This window comes from Candida oxycetoniae (assembly GCF_023343755.2).
Source record: "Candida oxycetoniae strain CBS 10844 chromosome Unknown scaffold14, whole genome shotgun sequence".
Taxonomy (NCBI): Eukaryota; Fungi; Ascomycota; class Pichiomycetes; order Serinales; family Debaryomycetaceae; genus Lodderomyces; species Lodderomyces oxycetoniae.
In genome coordinates this window covers 219,685-236,407 of record NW_026055483.1, presented here as the reverse complement: position 1 = coordinate 236,407, position 16,723 = coordinate 219,685, and the positions used below count along the sequence as shown (strand labels likewise).

The 16,723-nt window shown below is 37.4% G+C and overlaps 5 protein-coding genes across 5 annotated transcripts; 3 read left to right on the top strand and 2 right to left on the bottom strand. All coding sequences in view use genetic code 12, as the record gives it.

The window, feature by feature from the left end:
* Positions 1–491: 491 nt before the first annotated feature.
* GSL2 (Gsl2p) lies at positions 492–5,913 on the top strand (the record flags this gene model as incomplete). The annotated part of the gene is made up of 4 exons (XM_049325921.1): positions 492–579; positions 698–4,736; positions 4,923–5,292; positions 5,467–5,913. The coding sequence occupies 4 exons, from the start codon at positions 492–494 to the stop codon at positions 5,911–5,913; spliced, it is 4,944 nt and encodes a 1,647-aa protein (XP_049178551.1).
* Positions 5,914–5,956: 43 nt separating this feature from the next.
* Positions 5,957–7,060, bottom strand: KGF56_004477 (uncharacterized protein; the record flags this gene model as incomplete). The annotated part of the gene is made up of 1 exon (XM_049325920.1): positions 5,957–7,060. The coding sequence occupies one exon, from the start codon at positions 7,058–7,060 to the stop codon at positions 5,957–5,959; it is 1,104 nt and encodes a 367-aa protein (XP_049178550.1).
* Positions 7,061–7,188: 128 nt separating this feature from the next.
* On the top strand, positions 7,189–8,150 carry KGF56_004476 (uncharacterized protein; the record flags this gene model as incomplete). The annotated part of the gene is made up of 2 exons (XM_049325919.1): positions 7,189–7,899; positions 7,986–8,150. The coding sequence occupies 2 exons, from the start codon at positions 7,189–7,191 to the stop codon at positions 8,148–8,150; spliced, it is 876 nt and encodes a 291-aa protein (XP_049178549.1).
* Positions 8,151–10,557: 2,407 nt separating this feature from the next.
* KGF56_004475 (C2H2-type zinc finger protein) lies at positions 10,558–13,062 on the top strand (the record flags this gene model as incomplete). The annotated part of the gene is made up of 1 exon (XM_049325918.1): positions 10,558–13,062. One exon carries the CDS (start codon positions 10,558–10,560, stop codon positions 13,060–13,062), a length of 2,505 nt encoding a protein of 834 aa, XP_049178548.1.
* Positions 13,063–14,443: 1,381 nt separating this feature from the next.
* On the bottom strand, positions 14,444–15,802 carry URA1 (dihydroorotate dehydrogenase; the record flags this gene model as incomplete). Its single annotated transcript, XM_049325917.1, has 1 exon — positions 14,444–15,802. The coding sequence occupies one exon, from the start codon at positions 15,800–15,802 to the stop codon at positions 14,444–14,446; it is 1,359 nt and encodes a 452-aa protein (XP_049178547.1).
* Between the last annotated feature and the right edge of the window lie 921 nt (positions 15,803–16,723).

Genomic DNA, 16,723 nt, shown 5'->3' with positions numbered 1-16,723 from the left:
CCAGCTACTAACCTACTAATAACCACATACTCACCACATACTACCACATACTCACCACATACTACCACATGCTAACCACTAACCCACCTTTCGTCCAATTACCAATGTTCTAGCACAAAGTTGATTTCTCTTGAGCAAATACTGACCAATTACTGAGCTAATTGCTGAGCTAGCTGTAAATTCCAGCTATTGACCAGCTACTGACCAACTACTGACCAGCTACTGACCAGCTACTCACCAGCTACTCACCAGCTACTCACCAGCTACTCACCAGCTACTCACCAGCTACTCACCAGCTACTCACCAGCTACTCACCAGCTACTCACCAAGTCGGTGTTGCTCCACTATCTCGCTCCGCTCGATAGTGTTGGCGTCACCACAAGATTCGCATTTTCTTCACTTTTCATTTCTTAAACTTTTTTTACAACCAAATAGAATAGATTCCTTTGTAACAAGTCAGCCTTCAATAGTCATTACATTGGCGCTGTGCTATGCCAAACAAGAAGAGCCACTCTCAGAGGAGAGTAAAAGAGGACCCCGATCCTATTGAACTACTAAAACGGACTGCAACGGCTATTAGTATGAAACTTACCCGTAGCTAGATAAAGGCAAATAGGGCGGTTGGTTACAAGATACTAACATTTCATTTTCATTTCCCCCACCACCACCCTACCCCCCTGGTGTTGTTTTTTAAAAGATAAAAACCCTAAAGCTTATACTTCAGCCTTCCCTGCAAGCGGGTTCAAAACGCCAAATGTAGACTCAAAGAGATGGGCCGAGGTGGAGAAAATCGGACATACCGATGATAAGGCGTATACTTATAGGAACCCTGGAGAAACATTAGCCGAAAATGGCATTTACGACATATATTCCAATAAGTGTGATCCATATCCTGCTTGGAACCCAGTTGAGAGTGTGCCAATAACTAGAGAAAAGATAGAGTCGGTTTTTTTGCAATTAACTGGCATTTTTGGCTTTCAGTTCGATAACACAAGAAACATGTTTGATTATTTGATGAGATTGTTAGACTCAAGAGCATCGAGATTGGGACCAGCTCAAGCATTGAGATCGGTGCATGCCGATTATATAGGCGGAATCAATGCCAATTTTCGAAAATGGTACTTTGCCGCCCAAATGGATATCGATGACTTTGTTGGATTCGAGAATGTAAAGCATGGCAAAATTAAGGATTCAAACGAACCTGTCCCTACTCTAGAAGCAGCCGAGGAGCAATGGTCTAATAACATGCGAGAATTGTCCCCGACCGATGCAGTAACCCAGTTGGCATTGTACTTACTTATTTGGGGAGAAGCCAACAACGTTCGCTTTATGCCCGAGTGTATTTGCTTTATATTCAAATGCTGCAACGATTATTACTTTTCCTTGGATCCTCGTGCATCTTCCGCAAGAGTAACGGAGAGTTTTTTGGATCACATTATTACCCCTCTTTACAAGTTCTATAGAGACCAGTCATACGTCCTTGTTGATGGCAAGTATCACAGGCGCGATAAAGATCATGAATCCGTTATTGGATATGACGATATGAACCAGCTTTTTTGGTATAGCAAGGGACTCGAACGTTTGGTCTTATCAGACAAAAAAACTAAATTGATGAGCCTTCAACCTGGCGACAGGTATGCAAGGTTAAACGAAGTTTTATGGCACAAGGCGTTCTACAAAACATTTAAAGAAAAACGTAATTGGTCTCACGTACTTGTTAATTTCCATCGAGTTTGGGTGATTCATTTATCGATGTTTTGGTTCTACAGTGTTTACAACTCTCCAACTTTGTACACCAGCAATTATCAACAATCTTTGGATAACCCACCAACTACACAGGCGAGAATGTCGGCATTGTCTCTTGCTGGATCTGTTGCTTTGATTATCGATTTGTTAGGGTTGATATTCGAATTTACTTATATTCCTAGAAAATGGGCTGGGGCGCAACCAATCATGCAAAGAGTTTTGCTTTTGTTGATATCGCTTTGCCTTAATATTGGACCAAGTATTTATTTTTTTGGGTTCACTCAGCTTACGGATGAAACGCCTGTTGGGATTGCAATTGCATCATTACAATTGGCTTTTTCCATCTTTATTGTTTGTTACTTATCAATAACTCCATTGGGCAAAATTTTTATTAAAACTCCAAAGCGTGGTGATCGAAGATACTTGCCAAAACAATCATTCATCACTAACTTCTACTTGCTCACAGAAACTGACAAAATTGCATCGTATGGATTGTGGTTTGCAATCTTTGTTTCCAAATTCTTGGAATCATACATATTCTTGACACTTTCCATGAGAGATCCCATTCGTGAGTTGAGCACAATGAGGGGAATGAATTGCGCAGGAGAAAAATGGTTGGGAAATTGGCTTTGTTCAAGACAGCCATTCATAGTATTGGGCTTGATCTACTTGACTAATTTGGTTTTGTTTATTTTGGATACTTATCTATGGTACATTATCTGGAACACGGTTTTTTCAGTCTGCAGGTCCTTTTACATTGGTGTGTCTATTTGGACTCCATGGAGAAACATCTTTTCGAGATTACCAAAGAGAATTTTTTCCAAAATTATATCAGTGTCGAATGAGAAAAACATCAAGACAAAACTGCTAGTTTCTCAAGTATGGAACTCCATTATAATTTCCATGTATCGAGAGCATTTAATCTCTCTTGAGCATGTGCAGAAACTTATTTATAAGCTGATTGATACTCCGGGAGTTGAGGGGGGATCTATCTTAAAAGAACCCATCTTTTTTGTATCTCAAGAAGATCAATCAATCAAGTCATCATTATTTAAAAGCCAATCGGAAGCTCAAAGACGTATTACTTTTTTTGCCCAGTCATTGTCGACACCTATGCCTGAAGTCGGACCAGTACACCTAATGCCGTCGTTCTCGGTCTTGATTCCACACTATAGCGAGAAAATCACCTTGTCGTTACGAGAAATAATTAGGGAGGAAGAGCAATACTCACACGTGACAATGCTTGAATATTTGAAGCAATTGCATCCATTAGAATGGAGTTGTTTTGTTAAGGACACCAAAATGCTTGCAGAAGAGTTTGAATCTGATTCAACTTCAGCGGAATTTAACAAGGAGAAACTTGACGACTTGCAGTACTATTCAGTAGGTTTCAAAGTGGCTACTCCGGAGTATATTCTCAGGACACGCATTTGGGCTTCATTGAGATCCCAAACATTATACAGAACTATTTCCGGATTCATGAATTATGTCAGAGCAATAAAACTACTATTTGACGTGGAAAACCCGGATCTGAGTATTTTTGGTGGCGACGACGACAAGCTTGAACAAGCGGCAATCATGGCTCATCGAAAGTTTAGAATCATTACTTCCATGCAAAGGATGAAGTATTTTACTGCTGAAGAAAAAGAGAATACGGAATTTTTATTGAGAGCATATCCCGAACTTCAAATTAGCTGCCTTGATGAAGAAGTTGACGAGAAAACCGGAGAAGTGACATATTATTCGGTATTGATAGATGGTAGTTGCTCATTCTTGGAAAATGGAGAACGCGAACCTAAATATAGAATTAAACTTTCTGGAAATCCAATACTCGGGGATGGGAAATCGGATAATCAAAACCATTCTTTGATATTTTGCCGTGGGGAATACATTCAATTAGTGGATGCTAATCAAGATAACTATTTGGAAGAGTGTCTTAAGATAAGAAGTGTATTGGCAGAGTTTGAAGAAGCTACTTTCCCAATAGATCCATATGCCAGTGACTTGGAAAAGTTGGATGTATCCTACCCAGTTGCCATTATTGGAACAAGGGAGTACATATTCTCAGAAAATATAGGAATCCTTGGAGATGTTGCTGCTGGAAAGGAGCAAACGTTTGGTACCTTGTTTGCAAGAACTTTGGCTCACATTGGGGGTAAGCTTCATTACGGGCACCCTGATTTTTTGAATGGAATTTTTATGACCACTCGAGGAGGGGTTTCCAAAGCACAAAAGGGTTTACATTTGAATGAAGATATCTATGCTGGAATGAATGTTCTTCTTCGTGGAGGAAGAATCAAGCATTGTGAGTATATGCAATGTGGTAAAGGTAGGGATTTAGGCTTTGGTTCAATTTTAAATTTCACAACAAAAATTGGAGCTGGAATGGGAGAACAAATGCTTTCGCGTGAATACTTTTATTTGGGGACTCAACTCCCCTTGGACAGATTCTTGTCATTTTACTATGCTCATCCAGGGTTTCACTTGAATAACGTATTCATCATTATTTCGATTCAATTATTTTTACTCGTTAGTGCAAATCTTGCGGCTTTGAGCAAGGAAAGCGTTATATGTGAATATGATAAGTTTAGACCTATTACTGACCCAAAGAGACCAGCTGGATGTTACAACTTGATACCCGTAATCCATTGGTTGCAGAGATGTATATTTTCCATCTTTATTGTGTTTGCCATTTCATTTGTTCCCTTGGGAGTTCAAGAACTTACGGAGAGGGGGTTCTACAAGGCCGTTTCGCGACTTGGCAAACAATTTGCATCCTTCTCACCATTATTTGAAGTTTTTGTTTGTAAGATATATGGGTATTCATTGGCTAGTGACATCTCGATTGGAGGTGCTAGATACCTTGCAACTGGAAGAGGGTTTGCCACAATCAGAGTGCCATTTGCAACTCTTTACTCAAGATTTGCAAGTGAAAGCCTTTATTATGGTGCAATTTGCGGTTTGTTGATCTTTTATTGCTCAGTATCGATGTGGATTGTTCTGCTTCTTTATTTTTGGATGACAATACTTGGATTGTTGATTTGTCCATTTTTGTACAACCCCAACCAATTTTCCTGGAACGACTTTTTCTTGGACTATAGGGAATATATCCAGTGGTTGCATCGGGGGAACAGTAAGCCCCGTTTGTCCTCTTGGATCAATTTTACTCGTTTAAGGAGGAGCAGAATTGTTGGTGTCAAGAGCAAACGATTTAGTGTTAATGAAGAAATTAAAGCAGTGAGTGAAGTGAAGCCATCCAGGCTCAAGCTCGTCATATCGGAATCGTTGTTACAAGTAACAATTATTGTATTAGTTGCTTTTCCATATCTATTTGCAAACTCGCAAAATGATTCTCGTGGAGCGCGTCCTGTTAACGGCTTTTTGAGAATTATAATTGTAAGCTTTGGTCCAATGGCTGTAAATTTTGTTGTTTTACTTGTTTGCTTTGTTGTTTCCATAATCACGGGTCCCGTCTTGACATTATGTTGCAAAAGGTATCCATCGCTCATTGCTTCCATTGCCCACACATTGTCTGTCATAAATCATGTTTTATTCTTTGAGCTCCTTTGGTATATGCAAAACTGGAACTTTCCCAAAACAATACTTGGATTTGTGCTTTGCACATTGATTCAGTGTTGGTTTTTACAGACTATTACCATCATTTTCATTTCAAAGGAGTTTAGACACGATAGGTCGAATCGGTCTTGGTGGAGCGGCAAGTGGGTGACGGCTGGTTTGGGGTGGTACGTTATCACACAACCGCTTCGGGAGTTTATTTGTAAATTGACCGAAATGTCTTACTTTGCTGGTGATTTGGTGGCTGCCCATATAATTTTGTATGCACAAGTACCGGTGTTACTTATTCCGTATGCTGATAAATGGCATACTCTAATGTTATTCTGGTTGAAACCTGGCAATCAAATTCGGCCAAGAATCTTATCGAAACGCCAGAAGAAGAGAAGACGGGTTCAAGCAATATTGTACATGATTGTGTTTATTGGAAGCATGCTTTTGTTTTCATCTATGTTTATTGTTCCACTACTTGCTACTGAGTACTTCCATTTAGATATTTCTCGTTATATGCCAGTTTGGATTGAGGTACAGCCAACAGTGGCCTCATCTTACAATAAGGGATTACTACCAAACTTGGAGGTTAAGCATTACTAAATTTTTATGTATGTATAACACATACATATATATATATATATATTCATCGCCGTATATACTGTTTGAATGCTGTTAAATATTGCGAATGGTGTTTTTCTACTTCATTCAAAATAGATTCCTTGACTGATTCATCGCATATTGTGATTGCTAAGTCGAATCTTTTCATACTAGCATACTGTTTCAAATGATTCAAAATGATATGGGCAGCTTGTGGAAGATTAGAAGTTAATGCGTACTGTGAAGCTTCAAGAAAAAATTGTAAAAAATCAGGGTCAATTCCAGATTCCTCGAATAACTCTGAATTGGATTGACTATCTAGACCTAAGACGTATTGGTATGCATTCAATTTCCTTGACTGTGGAAGGTTCTTGAGGACACTCAATAGTTTCAATGGCAGCTCCTTGATATCGGAAGTGCTAGATTCTTTTCTCGAATTCTTCTTTTTCTCCTCCTCCTTCTCCTTCTCCTTCTCCTTGTCATTGAATGACTGATCTCCAAACAAGTTCTTGATTTCTGTGTTCAATGCGGATGTGTCACTATTCAGATGTTTTTCATCAGTGTTTGTAACTCCTGTTTGTGCACAAGTATTGGACTTTAGTTGTGCTTTTGATTTTGGCTCGGACACCATCTCTGGCTCTGGCTTATCATTAATGAGACTTGCAAATGGTTCCGGTAGTTTGTCAACCTTTTCAATTGATATTTCTTTATCTTGGCTAGTGATGGAGGTGAAGGTGGAAGAATTAGGTGTTGTTATGGGTAACTTTTGAAGCTCATTTTTAGTAGCAAGATTTGATGGATCTAGAGCCAAAACATCATTAAATGCTTCTCTCGCATGTTGCCAGCGTTTCAACCCTTTCAATGCCATTGCTTTTCTAAAGTTGAGTTTTATCTTTGTTTGTAGGGATTCTCCCAAATTCAAGCCCAGTATGGAATCCTTATAGGCTCTATCATATTCACCTAGGTTTAAAAAGCATTGTGCTCGATTTGCATATAATATTGGATTATACACATCCAATTGAATTGCATCTCCGTACAACTTTGCCGCTTCTCTGTACTGCTTATTAGCGAAAGCTTTATTGCCTTTGTTTTTCAACTCGTCTGCTAGAAAACCATCTTTCCCTGAGTTATTCATCATCACCATCACCATCGGAGTTGTAGATCTATTTGAAAATAAAAAAAAAAAAAAAAAAAGATTGAAAGAATGAAAAATTGATACTTTTCAATAGAGTCAAGTGTGAAGAGCAAACAAGTGAGTAAACGTTGAAGTTTTTATGAATGACAGTTGAAGAATTGAAAGATGAGATAAGTGCAATTGATTCCATCTTCCCCAACTCGGTTGAACTTGAATATTGTCAAATCTATAATTTCAAAATTCCCCAGCATGAAGATATTTCATTCCAATTAGATTTCCCTGTATCATATCCTGATGAAAAACCACGTTTTGTAAAGATGATAAATTTAAATATTGCTCAGTTCACTGATGGCTCGTATTTGGAGAAAAAGATACGTAATTTGTTGGATGCAATTTACAGTCCTGGCCAAGTTATCTTATTTGAATTGCTTAGTGGATTGCAGGACTTTTTTGATAAATACGTAGAAGAGCGAGAGGCATTGAAAATTCAACAGCAGCAGCAGCAGCAGCAGCAACAACAACAACACGTCTCAAGACCTCTTTCTTCTATGACTGTGGAAGTAGAACAGAAGCGAGATGATCATGAGAAAGATATTGATTATACTGCTGGATGGTATCGATCTGAACCCATAGTAGACCGACATTCAACCTTTATTGCTTGGGCACGAGTAGTTTCTGATCCAGAGGAAGCAAGACGCTTTTTACATAATCTCACTATGGATAAGAAGGTGTCTAAAGCAACGCATAACATATCAAGTTGGAGAATTAAAGATAACAACAGTCTTGCTATTTATCAAGATTGTGATGATGACAATGAGACGGCTGCGGGTGGGAGACTACTACATTTGCTACAGGTATGTTTTAAGAAAACTTTTGCTTTTTCTTCTAGCTACTAGTACTAACCCTTTTGTTTTGTTTATTCAATTTTTTTTTTGTTTAGATGATGGATGTATGGAACGTGATTGTTGTTGTGAGTCGGTGGTTTGGTGGTATACATTTGGGTCCTGATAGATTTAAACACATTAATTCTGCAGCTAGGGATGTTATCACCAAAGGAGGTTTTGTATCCAAAGAAACAAGCCAAGGTAAAAAGAAGAAGAAATAAGATTATACAGTTTTACCTGGACACACGGGTTTGAATCAAAAGAGATCATATCCAAGTTCAACAAGAATAGGTTTCAAGAATTGAAGAGCGGGGGAAACGGCAAATAGCAGCAGCAGTAGAGGGAAATGGTGGTAGAGAGGCTTCCGTATTCCTTTTATAAGCTTTGATGTGTTTTTAAATGAAATTCTCGAAAGGGTGGGGGCTGGGGTTCGTTTTTCTAGTTAAGGGAAAGTACAAAGATTTGTTCAATACGATAACTATTCTACATTCAACTGTTTTCTCACAACCTATCAAGTGGAAGAAATTAGCTTTCCCAATATTTGTCATTGAGGCCTACTCGATAGTAGAGAAGTTATTTAAATGTATAAAAGCCTAAATGAAGTAAATCATTTTTTCTACAAAGTTCAATGACAAGGTTCTAGTAACCTTGTTTTCAAAGGTCTGTTTTGAAGCTTATTGTCCCTTTATCAGGAAATTCACTTTTATACAGTAAGCTTTTGGTACTGTGTAAGTGTCTCAAAAGGGTAATGTAATTGAAAAATCTTAATAAAGTTTACAAATTTTACCTGCCTCTTGTGCAAAAAAAAATTGACGTATTTCAAATGTTAATTAGATCAATATTGAACGAGTTGCTCATATAGACAAGGATATACATTATGTAGATAGATAAAGAAAGTAATAAGTTACAAAGATTCGAGATTTGGAGAGGAATCTCTCCAAACATCCATTACTTTCTTCCAACAACCTCTTATCTTTATCAACCTTTTTTAAACTTTTATTTTTTTTCAAACCTGGCAAAGAAAAGTTATATCTGATTGTCGTGCACAATGATGAAACAAATGTTAGCGTAAACGATTTTTAACTAGTGAGAAACGAATTCTGGCCTACAGAATTGAAGAGGTTTTGTGATTTTGTGATTTTGTTGTGTAATTGGGCTTTTTATGTCTGCAACAAATGCCATTGCAACAATTGTCAGACGGACAGACAACCTAGCCAATAGTAGATAGCAAATCAGACAGACATTAGTTTAGAAACGTAGAAAAAAGTACGAATAGTTTATTCATGCAAGCAATAACTATTACGAAACAAAAAGTTTAAGGTATAAATAAGGTCAAAAGGTCAATAGTTGTGTGGCCCACACTCTATTGATCCATCACCTCACCTAACTGTGCCTCACTTGACTCTACCTTTGATTCAAGTTTCTTCTTTTAGTCTTTAATAATTGCTCTCTAATTCAAGCCTCAATAAGACAAAATCCATGGTTTTAGTATTTTAGTCTTATTCTAACCCTCAGTGTCTTATATTATTCTTATAAACATCTTTTTTTTATACCCGATAAGCTCTTTGTTGTTTAAATAAGCTCTTTCTAGCTTGATTGGCTTTATGTACATTCATACATGTATAATATTTTTTTTTTTCTTTTTAGTTAATGTCGTAACAATAGTTCCGGTCAGGTTAATCTTTTTCATGTCCATGTCGGAACGAGCCCCAGCCCCAGCCTCAGAAATTCGATTTCCGGTCACATGCCAATCTTTTTTTTTTTCTGTTTTCCATGTCTGCACGAGCCCCAGCCCCAGCCAGAAATTCAATTTCCGGTCTACATATCACGACATTTTTAAAACAACAGCTCTTTATAAATCTAGTATACAAACCAATAGTGCATAACCTTTGTAAAATGATTGAAAGGCAAAAAAAATACTTGCGCTAACCACATACATTATACTTTCAGTTAAATTGAACCTTTGATGGTTTTTTATTTGCTATTTTGCACGTACAAAGTATCTGATATAGCTTATCACTTTATCTTTTTTGGTCTCTCTTACACTTTCCTCTAAGAACCTTTCAGGTATTATATGCGCAAACACAACTGACGCAGACACGAATATCTTGCAGGCTCGAATCTCTTGCAGACACGAATGTTTCACAGACACGCAGACACTGAGACATATCATACACACATTTTATTTTTCAATACTAACTAAGAACTAAATTTATATTGATTTAATAAACCTTTTTTTTTTTTTTTTTTTTTTTACTTAAGATTGAAACTACATATAATATACACATCACACAACTTACAATTGATAATTCATAATTCATAAAGAGTATGGATTTCAATTGCTACTAGGATTTGTTATTAGTATCGGTACAGGACCCCAGCTCATAAAGGACCAACAGCAGCTTGTTTAAGTATTGGGAAGAAGACAATTAGCTCATTATTCGCTACTGTACTCCACGCACCCACACACCCTACCCCACGCTTTGAACACACACACACACACACACACTACACTTAGACTCACAATTAACACATTACACACATCATACACACGCACTAAACATACACACCTAACAGGCTCAATTGTAACTGATGACACTGGAGTATCAGGCTATATTTGAAAATAATATGAATAGCTGTATGTTTTCTAGTCAATTGATGAATCCTAATATAATCAATTCTACAAATGGCGCTCCAACAACCAACAATCAAAGCGGATTGTCTAGAATCTATACAGCTAATAACTTGGACATGAATAGCGAGTCATATTTAAGCTCATCAATCCCGACCTCGTTCACTACAATAGCTCCAACATCAACAGCCACAGCTTCATATACTGCTACAAATACTATTTCAAATACTGTTACAAATACTGTTACAAATACTGCTACAAATACTGCTACAAATACTGCTACAAATACTAATTTACCTGATACTTTCCATTTGAATGATGAGATATTTTTCAAAAACAGTTACTATTTCCACACGCCACCGACCAATAATGACTCTGTTGGCACCCCAGTGGGTCAAAGCCAGTTGTCACACTTTCAATCTTCGCTTTTGCAACAGCACCAACAACATCAACAGTATATAGACGATATGACTCTATATGGTGGAAATTGTAACGACAACAACAACGAAAACGACAAGTATAATAATGATACAGACAAGGATTTGTTAAGCAATTTGTCCTCCAAGTCATTGAATAATTATTTTGCAACTCCAAATAGTTCTATTAGCTCAGCATCATCGTCAAGCTCATCAAGTTCGTCCCGAGCATTCAATATTAATGCCCCTACAATTACTGGTCCTGGTTCAACTGCCACAAGTAAGTCAATTGGTCCTACTACTCCAGTTTTTACTCAACAGTCTCTGTTTGCAAAACATATGAGTCGTAATTCAGCCACTATACCAATAGATCAATTAACGCTGTTGACTCTAAGAACACCAAGCACAACCAATATTTCTGGCTCACTTGGAGCAGTAAACCAAATACAAAGTCAACAATTGCAGAGCTTGCAGCAACCTATTTTTGAACAAAATAGTGCATCGAGAGGATTTGTGAGAAAACCTCAAAAAGTAGAGCAGCAACAGGTATCCCCCATATCTATTGACGAAACATTGGGATTAATTAACTTGGATACTAGTAGTGTAGCCGCGGCATCGGCTGCTGCTGCTGCTGCGTCGGCGGTGACGGCGTCGCAGGTGGCCAAATCGGATAAGCTGGACTCACCGGTATTCTTTTCACAAGAAGGTACAATAAACCCACGCCAATTAATCAATACCAAGTTGCCCATGTCACTTAGCTCTCCAAGTTTATCTGTTGTGTTTGGGATTAAGTCACCACTTCAACAACCCCCTCCATTTTTGCTGCTGCTGCTACTGCTGCTGCTGCTGCTGCTGCAACAAGTACAAGAGCAACTGCAATTGCAACAACAACAACAACAACAACATCTGCAACAAGTGCCTCATCAGCAGCATGAGCACCAAAACCAAGCACTGCTGCTGTCTCAACACTTTCATAAACAACAGGGAACAACACAATTTATACCGACTCACACGAGAAGTTTATCCACCCCACAATTTGACTTTAAAACGAGTGATGAGTTTTCAAATACATTAAGCTCTTGGTTTGGCAGTAACGATTTATCAATTGGTGCAGAAAATAATGCTACAAACAGCGCATCGACTGACGAAAATCAAAACATAAATACTACTTTACTAAAACCAGGAGGAGGAGTATCGTCAACCAGTAAAGGTGTCAATAAGCCTTTAAGGGCCCGCTCTCACTCATACATTAATGGCTTGCATAGTGGCAGAAATAGCACTAGAAGAAATTCTGTTCATTTGTTAGGGAGTGGTCAATCATATGCTGGTGGCCCAACGAGTACAGCACAAGTTACAGGCATATCTTCGTCATCATCTTCAACTCTTCAACAACAAGACTTAGTGCATCAGGGCTTAAACTCTTTGCAAAGCTCACCAATTGCCTTTTCCACTGCACAATTTGAGAATATTAAAGAAATTGAAGAGTCAGTACTTAGCAATAATGGAGACACAACACAACAAAAGAAAAAGAGAAGAAAAAGTTCAATTGTTCACCATAACCCTGCACATGTTCACCAACAGCTTGAACAAGATTTGAATAATCAACCGGTATCCTCATTATTATTGAACTCTCCGTTATTATCTCCAACAACAAGTAATAGCAATGAGTCAGTTCATGATGCATCCACTACTGCAACGTCATCGACAATGAAGAAGATGGTTACTATTTCCAATGAAGAATTATCGACTACATCCTCGTCTTCGGCGCTTGTTGATGGAAGTTTTGACCCGCTAAGCAACACTACTGTTGTTGTTCAAAACAGTCAAGGTTGCTTTCCTTGTACCAATTGTGAGAAACAGTTCAAGAGATCAGAGCATTTGAAAAGACATGTAAGATCAGTTCATTCTAATATTCGGCCCTTCCATTGTAAATATTGTGAAAAGAAATTTTCAAGGCTGGATAATTTGGCCCAGCACTTGAAGACCCATTACAAAGTGGACTCCAAAGGAAACACTAACATTGTTTATGGAAATGTCACTCATCATGGAAAGAAAGAGAAAAATAAGAAAGCAAATAAGAAATAGGGGGGGTACGTGTGTAAATGGGCAGATTTGTCTTTGGGGACGAAAATAGTATTTCTTTGACAATGAAGGGAAATTTGATGAGAAAAGCTCATATTGCTTTCTCTTGCTTTAGTTGAATCGTTTAGTTTTTTTTTTTTTTTGGGGGGGGGGATTCTTTTTTTTTGGTTTTTATTTGACAAACACTATAAATTTGTCTTGATGGGAATAAAAAACTCATCAACAAACAAAGAGAATAAGGTTTTTTACGGATTTTTTTTATATAAATAGAAAATCATGTTGATCATGATTACTTTGATCTTCGATTTTTTTTTTTTTTGGTCATTTTTAATGTTATTAAGCTACGTTTATAACCATTGAGGTGGAAAATTTTCATTATTTTTCTCGATTTGATTTAACATTGACATTTCGTTTTAAAACCTCATCCTCTAATAACTCTGTATACCACTTGGCAACCTATCACGTGAGGTAGAGTATAATTAGATTATGGTTGTTGTATATGAAATCGCTCCCTCCCCCAACTCTGGTGGAACTGGTATAAAGTTACACAAACCCAGTTGCGCTTTACTTTTTTTAGGGGGCCTTTGTGTGTTTTGCAGCCATTTCCGTTAAATATGAGTTTGGGTTTCCCTTTCATTGAAGCTGAATAAACACAACCTTGAACTGTGGTTCCTCTTTTTATTTCTGTAATCAATTAACAATCCGATTTGCAGATATCTTTGGCTGAGTTTGATACTTTAGTGTGTTGCTGTGTGGGTGTACCAAGAATAAAGTAGGTTACAAAAAGCTTCATTTTTGGTAGGTATTCTCAAAGCAAAGGATTTCTCGGTTATTGATTTAATTGATGATTCTTTCCCTTTGACATGGGATACATTACAATTCATCGCTCTTTGGGTTCAACATTTGATGAATGTTTTACCAAAGGAAAAAAAAAAAACATGTTTATGGTCTTTTAATAGTGCTTGCAACCTTTTAAGTATTTCGCCTAATTCTCACAATATATGGGGTATGTCAAAATCTAGTGTCATCTATGCGGGTGCACTCAGCCGCTTCCACAATACCTCAAGATATTAATAAAGTCTCTGCTGCCCCCTAAAGGAGATAATAGCTGGAACAATGAGTGATCGTATCAACTCTATGGGCATTGCTTATGGGGGGTCCTAAGTCTGATATCAAAATTCAGAGGACCTAAAAAAAAAAAAAAAAAAAAAAAAAAAAAAAATACACNAAAAAAAAAAAAAAAAAAAAAAAAAAAAAAAAAAAAAAAAAAAAAAAAAAAAACCTAGTGCTCAATCTCATCGATTTACATATATAGCACTCATGAGTTTTAACTCCCCTCAAATCTACTCCTAAAACACTACATATGACACAATACGTTACGCATTCAACTATTCTCTTTAACAATCTGTTGCCAGGTTTTTCCTTCCTTTCTCAATTCGGCTGCCAATTCATCTCTAATTTGAGCAACTAATCCAGGACCCTTATATGCAAATGCCGTATATAACTGAAAAAATGTAGCACCAGCTTTTCCAAATTCCAAAGCATCCTTTCCATTTGAGATCCCACCACATCCAACCAAAACTAAATTGGAACCCTTGGTGTGTTTCCTGAGTAACTTAAATGCTTTCAAAGCTAAAGGTTTCAAAGGTCGTCCGGAAAGTCCTCCAGCTTCGTTGATCAATTCTTCGTCGGTAGTTAATAATGAATCTTTAGGTCTTTGGATAGTAGTGTTTGATAGTATAATTCCATCTACTTTCGCCTGCAAGACAGAGTTAGCAATGGACTCAATCTCCGGTTCTGTCAAGTCAGGGGCAATTTTAACAAGTACCGGAGGTTTCGATCCAAGCAAGTTGGATCCTAAGGCATCGCGTTCTTGTACAACAGATTGCAATAAATGGGTCAATTTGGATTCATTTTGCAAGTCTCGCAAACCAGGAGTATTAGGAGACGACACGTTCACCACTAAAACATCTGCATAAGGACCCAATCTTGCTACACCTTTAACATAATCTTTTACTTCGTCTCCGTCTTTATTTTTTCCCAAATTAATACCTAACAATTTCCCGTTTTGAAAAGCATTTGAGAATGGTTTTTGGTCTGGCGTGTGGTTCCTGCTAAAGTTTTCAAAAAACTTGTTGAATCGAATTTTCAAAGTCGCCAAAACGCTAAAATGGCCCGATGAGTTAAATCCATACCTATTGATCACTGCGTCATCCCTTTTTAGTCTAAAAAATCTTGGTTTGGGATTACCCGGTTGAGCTTCAGGAGTGATGGAACCGATTTCAACATATGAAAACCCGCAGTTAAAGAGTGAGTCAATTGCCTCTCCATCCTTATCGAGACCAGCAGCTAAACCAATCGGATTCTTTAATTTGTGCCCGAAAACTTCGACCCCCAACACATCACTTTGATCATTGACACCATCGTCCAACAATCTTGGCGCGAGACCAAGTTTCATAAATAAAATTCCCAATTTGTGACCTTGTTCAGCATCTGTGAATGTACGAATGAGTGGACAAAATATATATTCGTGGATTGACGAACGTGAATCAAGAAGGTAGTACCCGCCCAAAGTTCCAATAACAAAACCAGTAAGTATGGTCAAGGGCATGGGAAAAAAACTCGACTTTAATTGAGCCCGTGCCTGAGCCGGTCCCCGAACCGGACCTCGTATGGGCTGTAATTTGAGCGAGGAACGCGACAAACGTTCAATAGCTTTCACAACGACTCGACTCTTGAACATTTTAAACTGTTCCAAATATATGAGATATGCTTAAAGATAGATAGAGATTTTTGGGAGTTTCTAATGCTAACTTTTTTTTTATATATATATTATTGATATCTGATCTTGAATCATCCGATTTTGCTCGGAAATCAATTGTTACAGTATTGAAGTAATACTACAGTGAAAAATTATACAAGCCATTCTTCTTTCTTTTTTTTTTTTTTTTTTTTTTTTTTTTTTTTTTTTTTTTTTTTTTTAACGAGGAACGCCCTATAAAGAGAAGTAATGGTTTACTCCGTGCAAAAAAATTATATAAATTCGAAAAGATGGTTGCATTTGGAAGGCATTGCCATCACTATGTCTTTTCAGAGAGGAAAAATGCCATTAAAACGATATTGCTGTTTGTAAGGGGAAAACGGGAAGGGGGGGGGGAAGGATGAGGGGTATAGTACCTTTGTCTTCTGCTGTTTATTGTCTCATTGACAGACATAATTATTAATGCAGCATTTCCTATATCTCATCCTATAGTGTTATGAATTCAGAAATCAGTATCTGAGTTATACCAGTAAAAATCAATACCTCTGCAAAAAGGGGGCATATGATTTAAGAATAAGTCACGTTGTTTTTTATTGCAGGTCCTTGGAAAGTAACACTTACTTGTACTATCACAAAAATGAGTGTCTTCTTTTCTTTCATTCCTTCAAGATATTCTTCAATGCAAGGTGCCCAATCTCTAACAGCCAGAATCTATCACTACTTCATAATTACAACGTAAAAGCATTAGAACAATTGGGTGCTCATACCCAAGGTAATTTCAACAAAAGTCTTTTACTTTCAACACATGCAGAAAAGCATGCAAAAGCCCCTCCCTCTCATCGATAGATATTTGATAGATATTTGGTAGCGTTTTAGATGAATCTTTTTTTTTTTGTTTTTTTT